The sequence below is a fragment of the Acanthaster planci genome, linkage group LG01 (assembly GCF_054643075.1).
Source record: "Acanthaster planci isolate LZ-2023a linkage group LG01, COTS_SCS, whole genome shotgun sequence".
Lineage (NCBI taxonomy): Eukaryota > Metazoa > Echinodermata > Asteroidea > Valvatida > Acanthasteridae > Acanthaster > Acanthaster planci.
Window position 1 is genome coordinate 26,008,937 of NC_141777.1, and position 19,581 is coordinate 26,028,517.

The following is a 19,581-nucleotide window of genomic DNA, read 5'->3' on the forward strand; positions in this document are numbered from 1 at the left end:
GACGTTTGTTTATCTCTCTGTTTTTGCTTATATTGTAGCCTTAAATTCAGATGTTGCCAACAATGTCATTTTCTACAACCCAAAGGTGGCAGAATTCTTACTCGACCCCCTCCCCCCGTGGGGGAGGACAATCTAGAACATCAATTTGATAAAAAAGTGGCAGGAGTGAGTCATTGTCAATATTGCTCGATGAATTGCAGATTGTGTGGAAGAGTACTGACAGACAACGTGTTTGAAATAAAAAAAAATCTGGAAATGTAAAAACAAGGACGTGTTTTAGAAACTTGGAGCCTATCTCAATGAAGACCACCATTCCCAAGGCGTGTTCGTGGAGGTGGGAACAAGAACCGTCCTCCGGCATTCAGGGGGCAATGAGAGGGCGAGTTTTCCCCACTAATACACTCTTATAGTTCCTTCACCCTAAAAGCCTGTGCAAAGTCTCAAATTTAGCTTCACAGTTCAGAAATGCCGTAAAAGGCTAAGTAAAGAAATGTCCATATTTTGCACACACACACCCCAAAAAAACTTCCCAACCCTAAAAAGTGGGTTGTGGGTCCGCCCTTGGATACCATGAGCACGTTGATAAAAGTAGGATAGTTTATAATATGTATAATATCAGCTTATACATTTGTTTTTGTGATCTGTATGGAGAAACGCAGTGGTGTAGCATCCGAGAGAGGGGTCAGTGGAAGTATTCATTTTAACATCGTAAACATCAGAAACTATGTGGCTATGAAGGACTCCACTTACAATCCAATACTCTCCGCTTTGAACAGCGCCACCACAAATCGCGGTGACGAGCCGAGCCAGGCCGGATGAAGACCTCAAATTTGTTACCGGGCGCCCAAATTTTCGAATAAGACAACCCGACCCCATTGACGACCCCCACCCCCTTTTGATTTTCGATTTTTTTAAGGAGGTGACTGGTGAAAACCCTGCCTACCTAGTACTTTCAGCACCGAACTTGAGTGCCTTTTTTGCATTCCCAAGTCAAAATGACCTAGCAAAGCCACCGTCGTGTACATGATAGCAATTCCTAGCATGCAGTTTGATGAGCTAACAAATAAGAATAACAGGGTTACCAATGAGCAGGGAAGTAGTAGGCCTATTACTAGCGTGAAATTTCTGGGGTTAGGGTACAAGTTGGGCTTGTGTAAAGATATTCGATTTGATTGGTCGAAAGTTCAATTGCGGCTTATTAGTCCTAGTCGGATTAGAGGGCGCTCCATCGGTTGCTCAGGCAGCAGCAGTTGAAGTGGTTCAACGGAGCCCGCACCGTTAAGAAATTAAGGGGGGTCGGGGACAAGACAGCGCAATTCGCCAGTGGACAAGTTAACGCCCAAGCTACAGGGTGTTGGCTAAACCTATACAGTTGGGAGATGTGCTGTAAATGGTGCACTGAGTAACTGAGCAGTTTTTCTCTTTATGAGTACCTCTTTCAAACACTATCGATTGCACTCAAAGTGAATTTTATTAATCTAAATGCATATGTCGTGTGTTTCTGCACATCTTAGCAATCACTGATATTCCTTTTTAAGAATTTCTATTTCCATTCACCAACACTGAGATTTGTTTTGTGTTTATAGTCTTAGCTCCCCGCCGAAATTCTATGGTCTTTTAAGAAATAGCGATGGGAAGAATTGTCAAACGGAACTTGCACTGAACATTTTCCAAGGTTTGGCAACTTAGTGTCATTTTGTTAATGGTCACGGTAACTGTAGCCATGTGTTTACGACGCTTAAGTCTGTGATTTAATGTCAATTATGATTAAGACATGGTTTGTTGCTAAACTACCAGCGGTTGAACTTTGAGATTGAGGGATGTGTTGGTCACAACTATGGTTTTGTGGATGTGACCCCCAATTTTGAAGAAACTGTTGTGAATAAGCCTTTTGCGAGTTAAATTTGAATAAAATCTGGTACATTGAGTTTTTTAAATTCACAAGAACATAACAATTTGAATTCACCGTACTAAAAACACTGTATCTATACCTCGTGATTCGTGGAAAGCTTTTGCTTAATTACACAAGAGACACCTTCATCAATACATCGTTTTCAATGGATAAGATGAGCACAAAGAAACCAGTCCATTCCTAAGATGGTAGTCGCTATGCTAAAGCTTGCCCCGAATCACGAGGTCTAGCAATAGTTCCTTTAGTCTGGGGAATTCAAACTGTTATCTTTATTTCCAAACAAATATCTCAGTGTATCAGATTCAAATTTAATTGGCAAAAGGCATATTGGTGGTTTACACAAAGTCATCTTGTCAGTGAACCATTATGTAATGGCCCGTTATTTGCATGCGACTTGAAGTACCACTACTTTTTAGAGGAGCCTAAACAACCGACAGCTTTCAAATGATGACAGACACATCCTTTTCATGTCACAAGAAACGAAATTTTATTGAACAAGGTCTTACAAAAATTATATCAAACACCCCGATTACCAAGTTATCTTCAAATAAATGTATCTGGACGGCTGTAAACTCTTGCTGATCACATTTTCTTGTTTATCAAAATAAAATTTTGCCCAGCATAAAAGTGACTAATTAAACAAGGGCTTTTAAACAGTTGAGACTTTCACTAGTAGAAACCAGTACAGAGTACAGGATGGATGAACTGGACGGATGATGAATTCTGAGCAATTTTTTACTTTTAAATCTACAATTCTCACTTTACATAAAACCCAGAAAATAACAGATGCTTGTTTACAATCTACTTGAAGTATTCACTACAATCAGTTCTGAACAATGGACGGATCAACTCTTGAAACCGACGCACAACTGCTTTTTATATACATCGTATATACAAGAAGAGCAACATCTTCTTCTGTTCAATTAAAGGTACAAGTGAACAGAAAATGTACATTAAATTAATTCCCCCACAGTTCCTTAATCAGAGAAAAGGCCGCCTTCAGTTCTGACTCCGAGACTGTCTTACAATTTGTGCCTTAAAGGAAATCTTGAGATTACTTTCCAGGGCAGTTAACAGTGCCAACAGTTAAATGACAAGAAAATAAATTCAAAAAACTATACTAATAAGACAACATCATCCTGACATTTCATAGAGTAATCCTGGACTATTTCAATGTTAAAATTTTTTTTCCAAAATAAAAAATCGACTCCTGTAACATTTGAACGATTGGTTGGGCCAGGCAATGGAGACATGACAGGGAACTCCTCCCATCCTTGTTGGCTGTAACAGATTGGACCACTTGCAACAAGCACGTCTGACGACAACGGGAGTTAGTCTACCTGTGGGTTGTTCCGGAAGAGATACTCCGCCTGTGCAAGTATGGGGAAAGTAAGAAACTGAACACGACTGGGGAAGAAAATATGGAAATGCGCACTGAGAGGAAGAGACATAATACACTTCAGAACTAGCAGGACCTGGTCAATACAAAGTTAGGAACTGGCAAGAGAGCTGTCCCATGTTCAACCATGAGTCCCCTTCCTAACTTTGATCATTTACTTGTGTTGTCAGCAGTCAATCAATGTGTGATTTTGTTGTGTTTTCTGTTTCATTTTACAAACACCTGCTTCCTGAATATGAATTTCTTAAGACCCTAAAATAACTTTTGTTTGTTCCTGCATTGTACTAGGTCCTTTTTTTCAAGTGTGGCAAATCTATTGAAATTAATCAAGGTGCAACAGAAATTAAAAATGTCAATAGAGAGTGACCTTGTCTTTAAAACTGCCTCTTCTTTTTGAATATTTATCCACGTCAGCTTGCGGGCCTGAACTCTTTTATACCTTAAACTTAAAGAACTTTGTGCTCAGGCCAGGTTCACACTACACAAATGGGAATCTCTCTTTTTTGTAATAAGTGAGACTGAAGGAGAAAATGAAAGGAGCTTTTTACCAGGAAGTCAATGGCATCATCTGGCCGTGCTTTGCAGCACTCAATCAGGCCCTGGGTGAGTGACGGCATGACATGCTTCATCAGGTAGTTGCGCAGCGGGATGGATTGATTCTCCAGCTGCTCTGTCTCTTGGCGTTTGACCTCCTCCAGTCTCTCAGCCTGGGGGGGGGGAGAACGAGAGAGAGAGCCTCTGAGTTCAGGTATCACTCATCACAAAACTAGATGGCTAGATAGCCAAGTTGCAAGAGTCCTTGTATGATTTTCAGATGCCGCAGGTCCAAAATCCCATTCATAAATTTTCTCTGACCAAAGTGGAACAAGTGTGTAGATCAGTCCCTTCACTGTTTTGCTGATAATGACTCAAGCTTACTTGGCCCATCTACTTCACGTTACATGTTGAAATAAAATAGCTGTCTGGTGTAAGTATCACCTTGATGTGCTAGTGACTCCAAATAGCTTTGAACTGAATAGAACCAATGCTTTTCAGATGAAGAATCATTCTAGTCTCCAAACAAAGATCATAGGATCATGGGATCATAGTATCATAGGGTCCCAGGCCCTAGACCATCAGTGCTGTAGTCGAGTGTTTCACAAGCACTCCCAACTGGTTCACATTTAATTACAAGGCTTCACTAGGCATAGGAAGCGCTACAGTCTCAATGTGTGCCGCAAGCTAGTTAGACGTGAGCTGGAAGGCACTTCCTTGCTACTGTTCAAATGGCTTATACCCTTGTGGTGACCAGTGAAAAATACCCTTAAATGAGAGGCACTCAGCAACCACCACAGCCAACTGCAATGCCACTTCCCTCACCCATTCCTTCTCCCGCTGTTCCCTGAGAGCGGCCTCCTCAGCCTCCTGCCTTTCACGCTCCTCCTTCTCCTCCTGCTCCTTCTTCAGCCGCTTCTCCGTATCTATACGCTCCATCTCTTCCACCTCCTCCGGGGTGGGGCCGTAGTTGCGTGGCTCACCCATGATCTTGGTGACCTGCTCCACGATGGTGGCATTGTTGGGGTCCACCTCCTTGGTCACATCTGTGTTAAGAAGGAAGGTGGGCTTATTATGGCCTGGGCTCAATGCTGTAAGTGACAGAGTTTCACTGACTACTGCAGCATATTTTTAAAAAATAAATAAGGAATTTTTCCTTGTGCTTACGTGTAGATCCCGCAAGGATTCAATGCTGACAAGGTCACAACTGCAAGCACACAATGGCTGGCAGAATGCCACAGTCAGCACAGCCATGAAAATGGGTCAAGTGCTCAATAGTAGTTCTTTCTAAGCATCACACTTCCTTGAAAACTGCAATTCTCTCATTCAAAACAGACCTAAAAATTGTGAAGCATTTGTCTAATCTGTAGCAGCCAAGGTTGGGTAAATGAGTAGCATAGGGTGAATACAGTGCAGCGTGGCTAAGTTTACTATGGAATCTTTGTTTCTGAAAATTAAATATCAAAAACTGTGATTTTCCATCACCCAAAAATTAAAGTGCATAAAAAAAATTGGGTTTTGTTCCAAACAAATCTGGAGGTGATGGGTAACAGAAGCAGGTATTGGAAGAATGTTTTCCGTCATGAAATCCATTTATGATTTTTGTGATTGGTTATGTGCTTTATGTATTAGGCAAAACTGAGTGTGAACAGTTCAGCTCCAGTCTTTATCACATGCCAGTTCTGGACTGACTACTGCAAAGACAGACACTGATGCAGGCAGCCATATCCGGCCAAAAAGTACCTTTGTATGTTTGCAGGCATCAAATTCTGAGAGTCCCGTCACAGGAACGGAGAAGCTCAGTGGGTACACTGGCCTCTAACAATAATCCAAAGGTCACAGGTTCGAAAACTGCTTTGTTGATCTCTCTTCAATCCCAAGTACAAACTCCACTGAGGTGTTACTCACCGACGTGCTCTGGGTGAATCTCCAACTCATCAAAGTAGTTGAGCACGGTGGTGTCCTCCTCATTCACCGCTCGGAACTCGGTCAGTCGCCGCAGCAAGCCTTCCTCGTTGTTGTGGGTGCCCGCCACCGTGCTCTCGGGCAGGTTCATGACCCGTTGCTTCAAGAAGTCGTCTGGTGCCTCCAGAGAGACCACCATCTCGGGCATGGTGGTCTTGTCGTAGACGGGCACTTTGCTGTTCTCATCCTGCTCCTCTTCGTCCTCGGCTGACAGTCAGAAAGAAAACAAATGCATCGAGTGCTTTATTTCTCCTCAAAAATCGGACTGTGATCTGAATACTTTTGAGGAAGACCAGCATGCCTTCAAAGTTTTGGTTGGAACTTTTTACACATGAAAAGACTGTACTGTTAGGAAAGAGTCAGGCCTCTTTCTCATGTAAGGATTTTTTTGTGTCAGTAGAAACAAGTTGCACTTGATTCCTGTCGCCCAACATATTAGTTGGGCCCCTCTGTCTTCAGGTGTTTAAATGCAGTGCATTTACTTATTACATACATACTTATTCCAAATGCAGGTTTCAGCCTCGTTAGCAGATCAAGTGGTTATGTCCTTGAGTAAGCCACTTTACCCCAATGATTTCTGCTACCAAGAAATTGCTTTGTACTTGTGGCAGAATAGGAAAGTGAGTGGTTGATATCAGTCACAGTGCTGACAAATCATACCAGGCAGAAAAGACATGGTCCTACATGATCCCAAGGAATGTCGGTAAAATTTCAGAGATGTATGGCTCACTGATTTGAGGGTAAAAACAGAATACAGGGAAATGAATCTCTTAGCAGTTGTCACTTACCAGCAAACAGTTCCTTAGCCTGCTCCATTGTCTTGGGGAAGCCGTCCAGGATAAAGCCTTGGTTCTGGCAGGGCATGGAATGCAGTTTGTCCCGGTAGAAGCGAAGGATGTACTGGTCCTCAATGCGGCCTGACAAGCGGTCCCCAAAACAAGAAGAGAGTGTTAAAAATGTCATTAAATAACATGAAATAACTGCCTGTTATGTCCGGGGCACCCCTTTCTTCCACCAATTTGTTGACAGAATTGGCCTCCAGCACTCGGTGCGGCCAAAGACCCATCAAATCTGAGATTTGGAAAAATGGTGAACATGTGATGCAGCACCCTCTACCATTCCTACATGGTTCTCCTTGACCTACCGTTGTTAGATTCTTTGCTCTCCATGATGGCTTCCAACAGCTCTTGGTCCTCCTGAGCCTTGCCATCATCGTCTTCATTCTCGTCAGCATCAGCCCGGGCTGCACTCTTTTCCTGTTGTCGAGGAGGGAGATTGATTTACGTCTTGAGGAAATGCAGCTTTGAATGTAATTGGAGACTTTTGAGATGCTGGCTCCCAGCAAACATAACTGTCTCATATAACTGCATCAATATTCTTTGAGTCCCATTTGAACTAATGCATGCATGCCTAAAATGAGGCAAATAATGGACTTGGCTTAACCCCTTCACTAGGGATGACTGCTACTACAGCACCTTTGTGTGAGCATTAGTGCATACCACACGGACAGTCTATTCACCATGCAGCTGCTGGTTCAATGGGGCCTGCTGCTGGACAAATGCCTCCATTCATGGCATGCCACAGCCCAGCAGTCGCGGTCAAAATATATCCCCCCCCGTGAAGGGGTTCAACAAGACTCTTTAGTTTTACTTTTACCCTTCTGTGAAGTAATCTTATGAGCATTTTACACTCAGTGGCTTTTTAGAGTTTATAAGAAGAACATAACAAGCTTTCAAGGGTGGCATTCAACCCCACAGGACTCATAATTATCAACATTTAAGATAAACCCTGAACCTCTGAGAAACTACGAAATCTGTCGGGGGATTTTGCAAAACTGAGATTAAGAGATAGAGCCCAGCCACCGTTACTTTTACGGAAGTAAAAAGAAAATGACATTTTTTATTGAAATGTGACTTGTCCTTCATAAAAAATTACACTACATGTACAAAAAATTTATAAGCCCAGATCTCCCATTTTTGTTACGATTTGAAATTCAAGAAATTCGTGTGATCTGCATAACCGAGTTGGCTGGTCCAGATATACACTTACCAGTGCCTCAATTGCTTCATCAATGACATCTTTGATCTTGATGTGGTGTAGCTTGTAGTGCTTACAGAGGGCTGCCACTACGCAGGTTTTGCCAACAGCTGGGGGCCCAAGCACGCAGCCTCGCATCGGCTGGAAAAAATAAACATATCTTTAGTCACGAGAACAGGGTTGCAAGGAAACATATTAAACTGGTAATACAAATTAGATCAAGATTACCTTCTTTTCCCATTAATAAAATGTGCCCAATGCAGAAAAATATTAAACCAAAATGGGGCGGTATAAACTTGTGATGTTTGTTGTCGTAAGACACAAATGTCCTTAGTCAGGTAACGGTCATTACCTTTTAAGGGAAAAAGGATGGTCTGGTTTGTTTGTTCTAGACCACAGCACGCCAAAACCCTTCTCAGCCAAACTATCCTCAATTTCTCCAAAATCCGTACCACAGATGCATCCATTTTGATGCAGTGATTGATACCCAACTGCTATCAATCTACCTTTGCTGCGTTACACAATGGGTGTGCTATTGATTTACTGAAGAGAACTGCACTTTGCTAGACTCCACAGTTTTCCAGCAAAAATGACTGATTTACAAACGAACAGACTTGCCCAGGCACTATATTTTTGGGCACAAACTATGGACTTCTAAAATTACAAGATTATTCCATAGCCAAAGTCGTAAACAAAGTTGGACTTTATGAATGCTGACCCTTGATGGTCATTTGGTTTGTCTTCTGTAGCCTGCTGCACACGAATTCCATAAACAGTATACACGAACCAGTAAAGCTGTCACACACTCTCATTATGAACCATTCTCTTGTTCCAACAGTGATCTTTTACTATGTAATAGAGAACAAGGCATTGCTTCCTCACTGTGCTTATAATATCGGCAGTCCATCGTTTTCGGTGAAGACAAGATAGGAGAGAGAGGTGAGAGGGTTTAACACCGCACTTTCCTGCCGCCACAGGACTTATTCCCTCCTAGCCTTGCACAGTAAAAAAGCAGACCCGCGACATCGTGCCCCTATAATATACGTTAACCCTCTCTCATTAACTGAGCACAACTTACCACAGAAGACACAGCTGAACAGAGAACTGAACTCTATGGTCAGGAAAACTGTTTCCCTTTGTGTGTCTGACCTGTATGGTGAAGTCAAACACGCACATACACGCAGTCCACAGACCCAGAGTGATGTATGACAACCCTCAACTCTCTTAGCCAAGCACTTACCAGGAGGCCCCTGGTGGCCTTGAACTCCTGGATGATCTGGTGGACGTTCTCGATGATGCCTCGCTCTGACACCCAGCGGATGTTCATGTTCTCCTTGATGTAGACGCCGTCCATCCGCAGGCTGGTCAGCAGCATGTCAAAGTCTTGTTGCTGGTGCCAAAATTATCAACCAACACAGCATGTGAATCAAGAGACAGGGTAATTTCAAAGGGGTGTAAACATCTTGACAAGGACTGAGGGAAACTTTCTCGACTTTGCTTGTTCAATTTAGTGTGACAATAGATCCAAGTGAAAATGCTGGGAGACAAATCGAACACACAAGTTGGTTAGAAGAGAAAACAAAGAAAGTTTTCTACTTCTCTGCTTGAAGCTACAGCCCATATCTGACAAATCACATGAAAATATATTTCATTACAAAGAAATTAACATAAACAAAACTGACAGTTAAGTATAAACTGGGTCTTTCTTTCCAGCTCACTTCTCAATAAAAATTGTGAAAAATTCTACTGTAAAACTGATTACAGATACTAACATATAAATGTTACTGTCAGTTGGAGAGTATCACATTGTGGTAACTTAAGGCCATTCATTATGTTGACATGCGAAAATTTTCAATCTCCAATCTGCGAATTTTGCAACCAACAGACTGTAGCATTGCTGCTTTTGGTTGCCTTTAAAAGAACAACATAAACAGCAAACAACATATATGACCTACAAACAGAATTTGTCCTGAATATGTCCCAGAAGACCTGTAGAAATTCAACCTCATACTCACAGACAGACCCTTGCTGAGTAATGCATCCTCCTTGGTGATGTGCTTCACTTTGCCGTTACCAAGATTACTGCTTATGCACTGCACAGAGGAAACAAAAAAAGCAGTTCACTTCTCTCCAGAAGACTCATTCTTTAAACAATGTTGACAAGACCCAAAGCTGAGACAAAAACTATCCATCGCCTAAAACTCACTTGGCCAATTATTAACCTTGTGTTTGCCTTACACACAGCCCTTGTTGTCGACTGGTTTTTACAAGCAATGGAATTAAAAATGAATATGCAACACTTCTGAAGATACAGATGGTGAAAGAAATGTTGGTAACATTGATGTCTACTTTTGATTCAGGTTGAGGAATGTTATTGTGTGATCACTCAAATTAATGATGTTAGCTACCTTAACAATCTCCTCAAGGGAATTCTGGGAATCATCCACAGCCAGTAAGTATCTAGTCTTAGGTCTTCCATCAGCAATGTTTTGGATGACGCTACAAAGAAAAGGGGGAGATATTCTCAAACCTTTCTGTCAGAAAAACACTCAGCAAGAAAGTACGTAGAACTTCCGGTTTATTCTGATTTTTTGGCTTCATATCCATTTTTGGAGTACAGCTTGATCCTTGTTGGAAAAGCCGTGTTCCATCCATGTCCTCAACTAGAATGACTTGTTCCCAAGTCAATGAATCACATAGGTATAGGTGAGGTCCTAGTGGGAACACCACATGTTCTATGTTTTCTTTTTGCATTTCTATATTGTATATAATAATCTTTAAAAGTCATTATGGATGTAAGCTTGTCTGATGTCCTTGCTTTACGAATTAGAGTAGTTGCATGCAAGACCCCCTCTCTGGATAACCTATTTGGTAGTGTTTTTTTTAATGCAATATTCCTTTACATGTCTGGACAGAATTCTACATCACGAAGTCATAGTATTCAGATGTCATTACGTTCTGGCAATTCCAAGCCTCCTTTCTAATACAAACACCGATTTATCATTGTCGATAGGGTCTAATACTGATGTTTCCTTTTTCCTCTCCAAGAAATAAGTGAAATCCTCAAATATTTAGGGCACTGAGACTGCCTTTCCTTTGGTAATGTACAGCTTCCAAGGGTACTTTAACTGTCTGTCTCATGGGGCACACTCACTCCACACTGATGGAAAATGCTGTACTCACCCAGCGAGATCTTTGACGTGGATTGTGGGCAGGATATTCATCCCGTTACCAAAGCACTGGAGTGCTTCGATTTCTCCATGCCAGGCAGCCTAGGGACAGGAAAACCACAGCAGAATATTCAATATTTAAGCCCAGAACTTGTAATCGAAATGATGGTGTGCAACTTGGGAAAAAAAGTATTTGAAAGTAGAAGCATCATTCCTACCATTTAATTTTTTTTTTCATATTTTTGTCTTTTAGAACAATATATCTTCTCTTAGAATCATATAAAATTCCTGAAGTACTGAGATGTATGCATTAAGAATTGTTACCAGTTAGTAAAAATTTCAGCTTTCCACAGATAAATTCATGTCTCCATATCAATCTGTTGATCCTCTTGATACAAAACACATTAGTTCTCACCACAAATGAGAAATAACTCACTAAACAACTAATCTTTATTCTAACAATAATACCACAATTATGAACAACTATTATATTAAGTCTGAATTCTGACGACACTGTTAGTTCAATATTTTATTTCATTATTTTGTTTGGCATCAGGATATTCAATCTAATTAAAGTTAAATCAGGAGTGCGCAACATGTACAAGTCAGGATTATCTTCCCCACCTTGTATAAGTAATGGAAGATATTTTCTCCCCCACCATAGGTCAGCCCTGAGGCAATAACATAAGTTACAAACTTGGCCTTGTTCTGTAAGAGAAAAAAAAAATTCCAGACACGTTAAACAGAATCAGCAAGACCGAAACAAGCATGTTTTCTTGGAGACTGTAATGTCACTTGTGGGTTAAAAACCATTAAGAAAAGAACGATTTTCCTTGTGTACGCTGTGCTACCCATGAATTCCCTCATTTATAGTGCCTCAAACATCACATTCAGATTGAGAACAGACGCATGATGAAACGACAAATGGATGATTCTTGTCTGAGAGAGTCACTCAAGAACATAACGCATGTGTCAGTCATTGTATGGCCATGCTGAAAGGACAGGCCTCAAGTGCGGGTACTGCTGTTCCCAAATGACCTCGGACGTGCTTCGTTTTGGGCACATGCTGATGGAATATCGAACTGGCTCCTTGAAAATGGTCCTCTGACATACATGTCCACACTCTGACTAATAGTAGAGTCTTGTTTAAAGGAATGAAGGGAACAATGGAATTACAATGCTCTGTCATAATACATGATGTGCAGGGTGCATTATGGAACTTCACAATATAAATAAAAAAAAAAAAAAATTATAAGGGTCACAGATATTCAAAATCAGGAATACATGCTATCTGCCCTGAGTTGAAGTGCACCCTCACCTGCCAAAGAAAGACAGACTGGTACGAAGTTTTCCGACCGGGTTCTTGCACGCATTCAGCGTGCATACAGAGACTGTACATTCCAGAATAAATTCATTGCACGTACTCAGCATGCTCCATGTCTAATATGCATAAACTTAGGCACCTATGCGGTGAGTTCGTACTAAACCAAAGGACTGTCAAATTTATTTAAAAACACGACCATTTTTGTTCCCGCTCAGAGCGGATAGGGCCCTCAACCAACTGGGCACAAATTGAATGAATTTTTGGGTGTACTCACTGTCTTTCCTAGCTTGATGACCAGCTTCTCAGCGCTGATGTGCGCCTTGAAGTTAGAGTGTGGCTTACGCCGTCTGTAATCCTCCTCAGTGAATGGGATCTCCGGGTCGTCCTATCGATGGACCAAAGGGGGAAAAAGACTGAAACAGCAATTCCGCAGGAGAGGCTCGGAATTTTGTCAATATGGGATGACTCCAATATGCAGAGAGTCTACCAACCTACTCATGCTGAGCTCAAAACACTGTACGTACAACATTCTTTGAATTAAACCTCAACCTTCAGGGCTGTAGACGCACCGTATGAGACAGATTAACATCAATTAAGTCATTCAAACGAAAGACACGACAGAGGAATGTAGTTCTAATATTCCTGCACTTGCAGTCTATATCAGTTAAAAATGATGGTAGTAAACCATTCTTTTGGGAGGGGGGCTTCCTCGCACAATTTTAATGAAAGCCCTTCAGACCATGTGACATTTGTTAACCATATTGTGTGCTGTGGTCATGTGACACCAGCTTTCATGCACAGTGCAGTGAAGCATAACAGAAGGGTTCTGAGAAGCAATGGACAATACATTTTGAGTTACTCCCTAGGGTTTTGTTAAATGCATCTGCACGCCCACGGTCATATGGGTACACTTCTTGTTACCAAGACATCGTTGTGAACCACCCAGCAATGCATAATCGCTTTTTGCAAAATAAGGATTTGCCAAATTTAAAACAATTTTTATTCTAAACTGCATGACTGATTTATGCGTAACCTCACCAAACGATTACATCTTTGCTTTTGTAAATGATGTGCACGATATGGACCAGCACCAAACACAGGTTTACCCATGATTGTGGCTATGCGCGTATGCATAGTCTATGGGCCAATAGGAGGAAACCAAACGTGAAGCGATTTTGAGATTTTTAGACAAGGAAGGTTAACAGATGGCAATCACTCGCCGGTAGCCCATGTATGCATGACACACTTCTCTTGGTCAAGCAAGCAAATCCCAGCTCATTCAACCAAAAGTGCTACACTTACTGGATCAACAGGTTTACTTCTGGCCCACGTCATAATGGATGAGACCAAGATGAACATCTTGGGTGATTCAAAACGCTCCAACTCTGCATGCAAAGCTGTGAATACAAGTAACAGTGCTATAACTATATTTGGAAACTTTGACTTGGTAAAGAAACAGACACCCAAACACCCACCAAAAAAGAAGAAATAAAGAGATTTTGACAGAAAAAAGGTTCCATTTCAAATGGAAAATGACATTCAGATATGGAGAAAAGTATGTCCTTTGAATTGATTTCTTTTCCAACAATGGCTTTGATCACTAACTCATCTCTTTCTGAAAACAGTCAGACCTTGAATGTGCCGCTTGTGTACGGTATGGACATTTTCTCTAACCTTGTGTGCCAGCTAATAAGAGCTACTGGTCAAAAATGTGAAAAGGCTTCTGATTGGTCAATAGCTATCGGCTTTCTTTAGGTAGTATTCCATCAATTGGTCACACTCTGGAGACCAAGATCTAAATTGCTTGCGTAAATGATTGCTGAATCTGCATATACAGCACTGACATTAAAAGTCTGAACATCTAATTCTTAAAAAGGGGTTAGGGGCAAATCTAAATAGACGGTGGTGGTAGGATAGGGGGGGGAGGAGGCTGCGTGAATTACCTGACACAGCCCAAGAGGCTTCGTCAATCTGACCAGGATCCTCATTGATATCATACATTACGACATCACATTCAGCAAGATGTTCCAACATTTGTTCCTTCTCTGGAAACTGAAACAAAAAACCAAAGTTATTATAAGTCCGAGACAAAATAATTTCATTTCATTTTGTAAGCAAACCTGGATATTCTTGGGCATGTACCAATCTAAATTCAAGCTTCAAACTGAAATCCTATGCCCTGTCCGCACTGGACTTTATTTTCCGAGCCGATGGGAAATTGAAAAATGGGCAAATTTTACCACCGTCCACACTTGGACTTTCAATGCAGGGATTTTTACCGAGACAAGTAACTGAGCTATCACTATCATGGCACATGAGGGCGCTTTGCGTGACCTTTCGTGTTCACCCTTTGACCCAAGCACGCGCGCACCTTTTACATACTTCCGGTCATGACAGTTCTTCCAATGATATATTGGTGGTCCCAATTAAACTTCCGATTGTTTCAGTAATAATATCTGCCACCATTCGAGAGACTGGAGAACACGAAATCACTACACAGCAATCAGAATTAAACTTCGCGGTGTGTACATGTATGTACGTCACATGGACACTTGCAACGCACATGTGCGGGGTTCATGGGAGCTTGACCTTGCCAGTAAACCGGATGTACGCTTCCCTGAGTCACCTTTACCGACTTGCACGGTCCACACTGGACTTTCTGTCTTGGGAAAAGTGTCTCGGGAATGCTTTCTGGCCAGAAGTTGGCCGGTAAAAATTCTTGCGTGGCTTGGAAAAAGTAACCGAGAGGAAGTCTTCTGGGCACGTCCGCACTGGACTTAAAATAGGCAAAGTACCCATCGTCTCGGTAAGTTTGCCCCCAAAAAGTTAAGCGCGAACAGGGCTAAACAGCTTCATTCTTGTCACCTGACAAATACCTGGGAAAATTTGGTCAGCTAATTGAGTGAGTAAAGTTGGCTTGATATTGCGTATTTTTCTTCACTCCCGGTTTGAGTTTAGTCCTTTTCAATCACTTCCACACAAAACTCATGTAGATGATTTCATGGACCAAAGCAGGCCTGGGCCTTCTATATGCCTGCCAAAAATTTCAAAGAAGTTTGTTGGCTAAAGATGTCAATTAATTTAGCCTTATTTTGTTTCTACACGTTTTCATGCATTTGATATCTCAGTCTGCTTCAGGCCTAAAGTCTGGTCCTAAACTCACACTGACGATTTCCTGCACCCAAGCAGGCTTTGGCTTGTTAGAGTTCTTGAGGGAGCCAATGATGTGGTAGGTACCCTCCTTGGGTGGGCCCACCACATCACTCTTGACTGAGGCACTGTCCTCCTCTTCTTCCTCGATTTCCTCGAGTGATGCACCAACGACGCAGTTGGACAGGTACTACAAGGGGAATACATAAATTTAATCCAATTTGTCTTGAGAAGCCTGTATGCATTTGGGTTAGACTCAGTTACTGGGGCATGCCACTCCTTTTTATGACGGTGACTGTGACGGTCGTACATGTGCCCCAGCAAAATACCCTGTTTTAAGCAGAATGTTGCTGTCACTATGCACCAAACCCCCAAAAGGTGTCAAAATGATGACAGCCTAGACAAAATCACCTACTGGCTTCTCCACACAAGGACAACCTAATGTGACACCAGTGACACTCACGATCATTTCTTGAGCTGAAAACTGATCAAGTGTAACTGATCAAATTCCAATCATGCTGCCTGCTGCCAAACAAAAAAATTTTTCCGACTGTGCAAAATCTATGGGCCAGAATGTAACTCGTTGAAATAAGGTACTAATTAAAAACAAAGATATTAGTACAAAAATATGAATTTAAAGCCTTTTACTTTTTTCAATCACACACATTTCTTTGAACAGTCAGTCCGCTCAACATTACACATGTACCAAAAAAATTCACAAAACATCCCTGCTTCAAATCAAATTGTTGGCTTGGCAGAGTGTGATGGAATCCTCAGCTTCCAACATGTTTAACTTCCAAACTGAAACAGAAAAGGGTAAGTTCTTGACCCCTGGGAGAGCAGCGCCCACGGCGGGGCATGTTCAATGTTGTTAAACATGTTAAAGTTGACCACTTGGCACTGTCCAGCCTGCCGGCTCCCTCCAGGAATGTCGGTCACTTCGACACCTTGCCAACTTGGCACCTACCAACTCGTCAACTCGGCAGCCAGTTGGCACCCAGCCGACTCGGCACCTCAAATTTTGCCTCCGGTCTGCGTTGTCTGACTCGGTGCTCGAACTGAAGCAATTGGTTCTAATTCTGTACATGTGCTTAGTTACTTTTGGTTGATTTGGAGATTGGATAATCCACATGGATTATGGTAACCTAATTAATTCAACAAAGAAAATTATAAAGAAACAAGTGTCTTATGTAAAAGGGAAGATTGAAGGAAACCCATTTTTGAAATTAAGGTCCAATATTAATTTTAAAATGTGGGTGCCAAGTTGACGAGGTGCCGAGTTCGTAGGTGCCGAGTTGACAAGGTGCTGAAGTGACCAGTTACCTCCTCGAGCAAGCATGGCAAATGTTAGACCCGTTAAAACAGGGCCCGACGAATACTCCTCTGTCTTATACTGGGCCCTGTCCGGATTCATAGGGATTTCTTTCGAAAAGTTGATACGGGATATCCGGTGGCATAACTAAATTGCATAACTAAATTGCACCGGTAAGCTCACTACTTACAGGGTAAACTTTCCGCTTGGAGGCTAATTGCTGAAAACTTGACGTATGCTTGTTCGGAAGAAAAAATGTTGCCTTTTTTGCCGTTTTTTCACTCCGGACAAATTTTGTCCCACTTGGACAAAACTGACGGCTGTTTCGTCACTTTCGTGTCACGTCACAGAAACGATCCGCGCTACGAATGATTTGCCGCAAACAGTGTGTGACTGGACAGGGAACTAGCCAAGGGCGTTGCGTATTAGCTGCGACACAAAACAGCCGTGATTTTCCACGAGTACTTTGATCAACAGGTTCTCTCCCGGATCTGAATGAAATTCGTAATTGCTGAAGTCTGGGTGAAAACTAGACAGGCGCTCATACAGCCGTGATTTTCCACGAGTACTTAGATCAACAGGTTCTCTCGCAGATCTGAAAGAAATTCGTAAGTGCTGAAGTCTGGCTGCAAACTAGACAGTCTATCATACAGGGTACCATTATTTGACCATACAAAGGAGTCTGTGTAATGTACAAGTCAGGCTAAAATTTGTCCACAGTGGGGAAATGGCAAAAAAGGCCGCATTTTTTCCTGCAAATGAGAAAAAGGCGAGTATTTTGCATTTAACAACCTAGCGAAAAGTTTAACCCCATAAGTAGTGAATATACCAGTGCAATATCAGCTCATAAAAATCAAGCGGATGTTTCGTTATGCCCCCGGATATCCTGGATAAATCTTTTCGAAAGAAATCCCTATGAATCAGGACAGGCCCAGTATACAACGGAGGAGTGATGTGGTATCCTGCACTCTTACACGTCCACTCCTGACCACCATAACTCTACCCAGCAACAGTACCCTTTTTAGAATGTCCTTGTAAAGTTGTAGCTCTGCCCTCTTCTGGATCCTAATGCCCCACCTGCTATACATCAATCATTGTACCCCATTAGACCTAGCCCCATGTCTGCATGTATAGAGTGTACATGTATATAATATAGTTGTACTCCTGTATCTGACACACAATAAACCAAGCAACCATCAAACTTGTGTCAAGCACACGATTATTACAAGTACAAGTATTGGGCCATTACGGGTCTAGGCAAAGTGGCAAACTGAAGGAAAACTTTCACTGGTCAGCTGTTGCTTACTTACTTTTCCAATATTCTTGCCATGATAACAGTCGACGTGGTTAACAAATATGCGCTTGCTTCCAAGCTTTCCTGTTGTTTCCGACTCCTCTTCACCCATTTTCCAGTCTCCAAAGTCCTCCGATTTTCTAGTAAACGTGACCACGGAGATCTCGTCAGCATGGGTTCTGCGGGTACAGTTGTGTACGTAGTATTTGTCGCTATGAACGTCACGTGACCATAACACTACAGCCAGCGCTGCGCCGTGATGGGGCTCCTGGCTAGAGAGGGCGCTATACTATACAACGGGGGTGCCAGTACAGCAGCGAAGTTCTTTTTTTACCACAACGCTAAATTCCATAAGGCTGTGATCGTGACTCTTGAGGATTTTTCTCACAAACACACATTATCCCCCTGTATGCACTCCGTCATTTCAACCTGATTTCAACAGGTGGAGCTTCCACAAAACGAGGTGTGAATACCAGTCTCCTCTCAAGACTAGCCATAATTATTTTCCCTTTGCAAAGAACATCCACTGGTTGTTGTGCAAAGGAATATTCAAGGCCGTCGTGCATGCAAGCCGGAGACCCACCTTAAATAAAAATTCAGTTCGGTTGTTTTATTCCTCCATGTTTCAGTGAAGTGCCAAAAGTGTCGAATGGAGGGTATGATGTAATACGATATAGTTAGGAGTTTTAAAAAGACAGCGAATCATGAGCAATTTAAATAGTTTTTATGCGGCCCTTTCATTTCTATTTTTTTCTCGTTTTGTTAGATGTTGCTGGCTAGAAAAATTTTATGACATTCCTTACAAAACTACCTAAAATGAGCAAAATTAATCCATGGAAGCTGAAACAAACTTCACGTGGGATGTTGGCGAAGTACCTAAGTAATGCTTTGGAATTTTCCACTCAGTGATGATAACTTACATAACTGGTCCTCCGTCTTTTGAGATCGGGTCCCTCTATCTACTACTCATCTTGTTTCCTTTCAGCAAACGCTATAGTCAGGCGCACAGGTGAACTTAAAGCATGACTGAGGCGGCTCCTCGGCACAACTTACATTAGAACGGGTCTTGGGATGGGTGATACATCGTAATATTCGCAACGTGAATTCCGTTGAATTGAAAGAATTAGTGTCAGAGGAGGTTTTTGTGTCGGAGTCGGAGCAAGGAGAGAGTTGTTTCAATCACTCCAACAACAGAGATGGGGATTTTATCCACCCACTATCATTTTTCTCTGGTAACTTGTACACATATTGCACGTAATTACCAGAGTTGTAGGCTCGAGTCATTGGACTTGGATTTGATTCGGACTCGAGTCGCTATGATTTTGATGACAGCGTGACTTGACTTGTAACTGTCCGTTTTTGACTTATGAATTAACTTGGACTTGCAAAAATGAGTTGTGACTTGACTTGGACTTGCACATTGTGACTTGTTACCAATGCAAGTCAGAAAACTACTCAATCGAGCGGCAAATTAAAGTTTGAAA

The 19,581-nt window shown here is 42.0% G+C and overlaps 1 protein-coding gene across 1 annotated transcript; it reads right to left on the minus strand.

Annotated features, from left to right (window-relative positions):
• Positions 1 to 2,374: 2,374 nt before the first annotated feature.
• ak7 (adenylate kinase 7) lies at positions 2,375 to 18,302 on the minus strand. Its single transcript, XM_022227532.2, has 17 exons — positions 18,114 to 18,302; positions 15,505 to 15,681; positions 14,285 to 14,393; positions 13,644 to 13,738; positions 12,616 to 12,726; positions 11,642 to 11,725; positions 11,031 to 11,119; positions 10,256 to 10,346; positions 9,863 to 9,940; positions 9,088 to 9,237; positions 7,860 to 7,988; positions 6,955 to 7,066; positions 6,599 to 6,727; positions 5,754 to 6,017; positions 4,671 to 4,891; positions 3,860 to 4,018; positions 2,375 to 3,282 (listed from the first exon to the last, which is right to left on the minus strand). Exons 1-17 carry the CDS (start codon positions 18,207 to 18,209, stop codon positions 3,244 to 3,246), a joined length of 2,133 nt encoding a protein of 710 aa, XP_022083224.2. The 5' UTR covers positions 18,210 to 18,302; the 3' UTR covers positions 2,375 to 3,243.
• Positions 18,303 to 19,581: the final 1,279 nt, after the last annotated feature.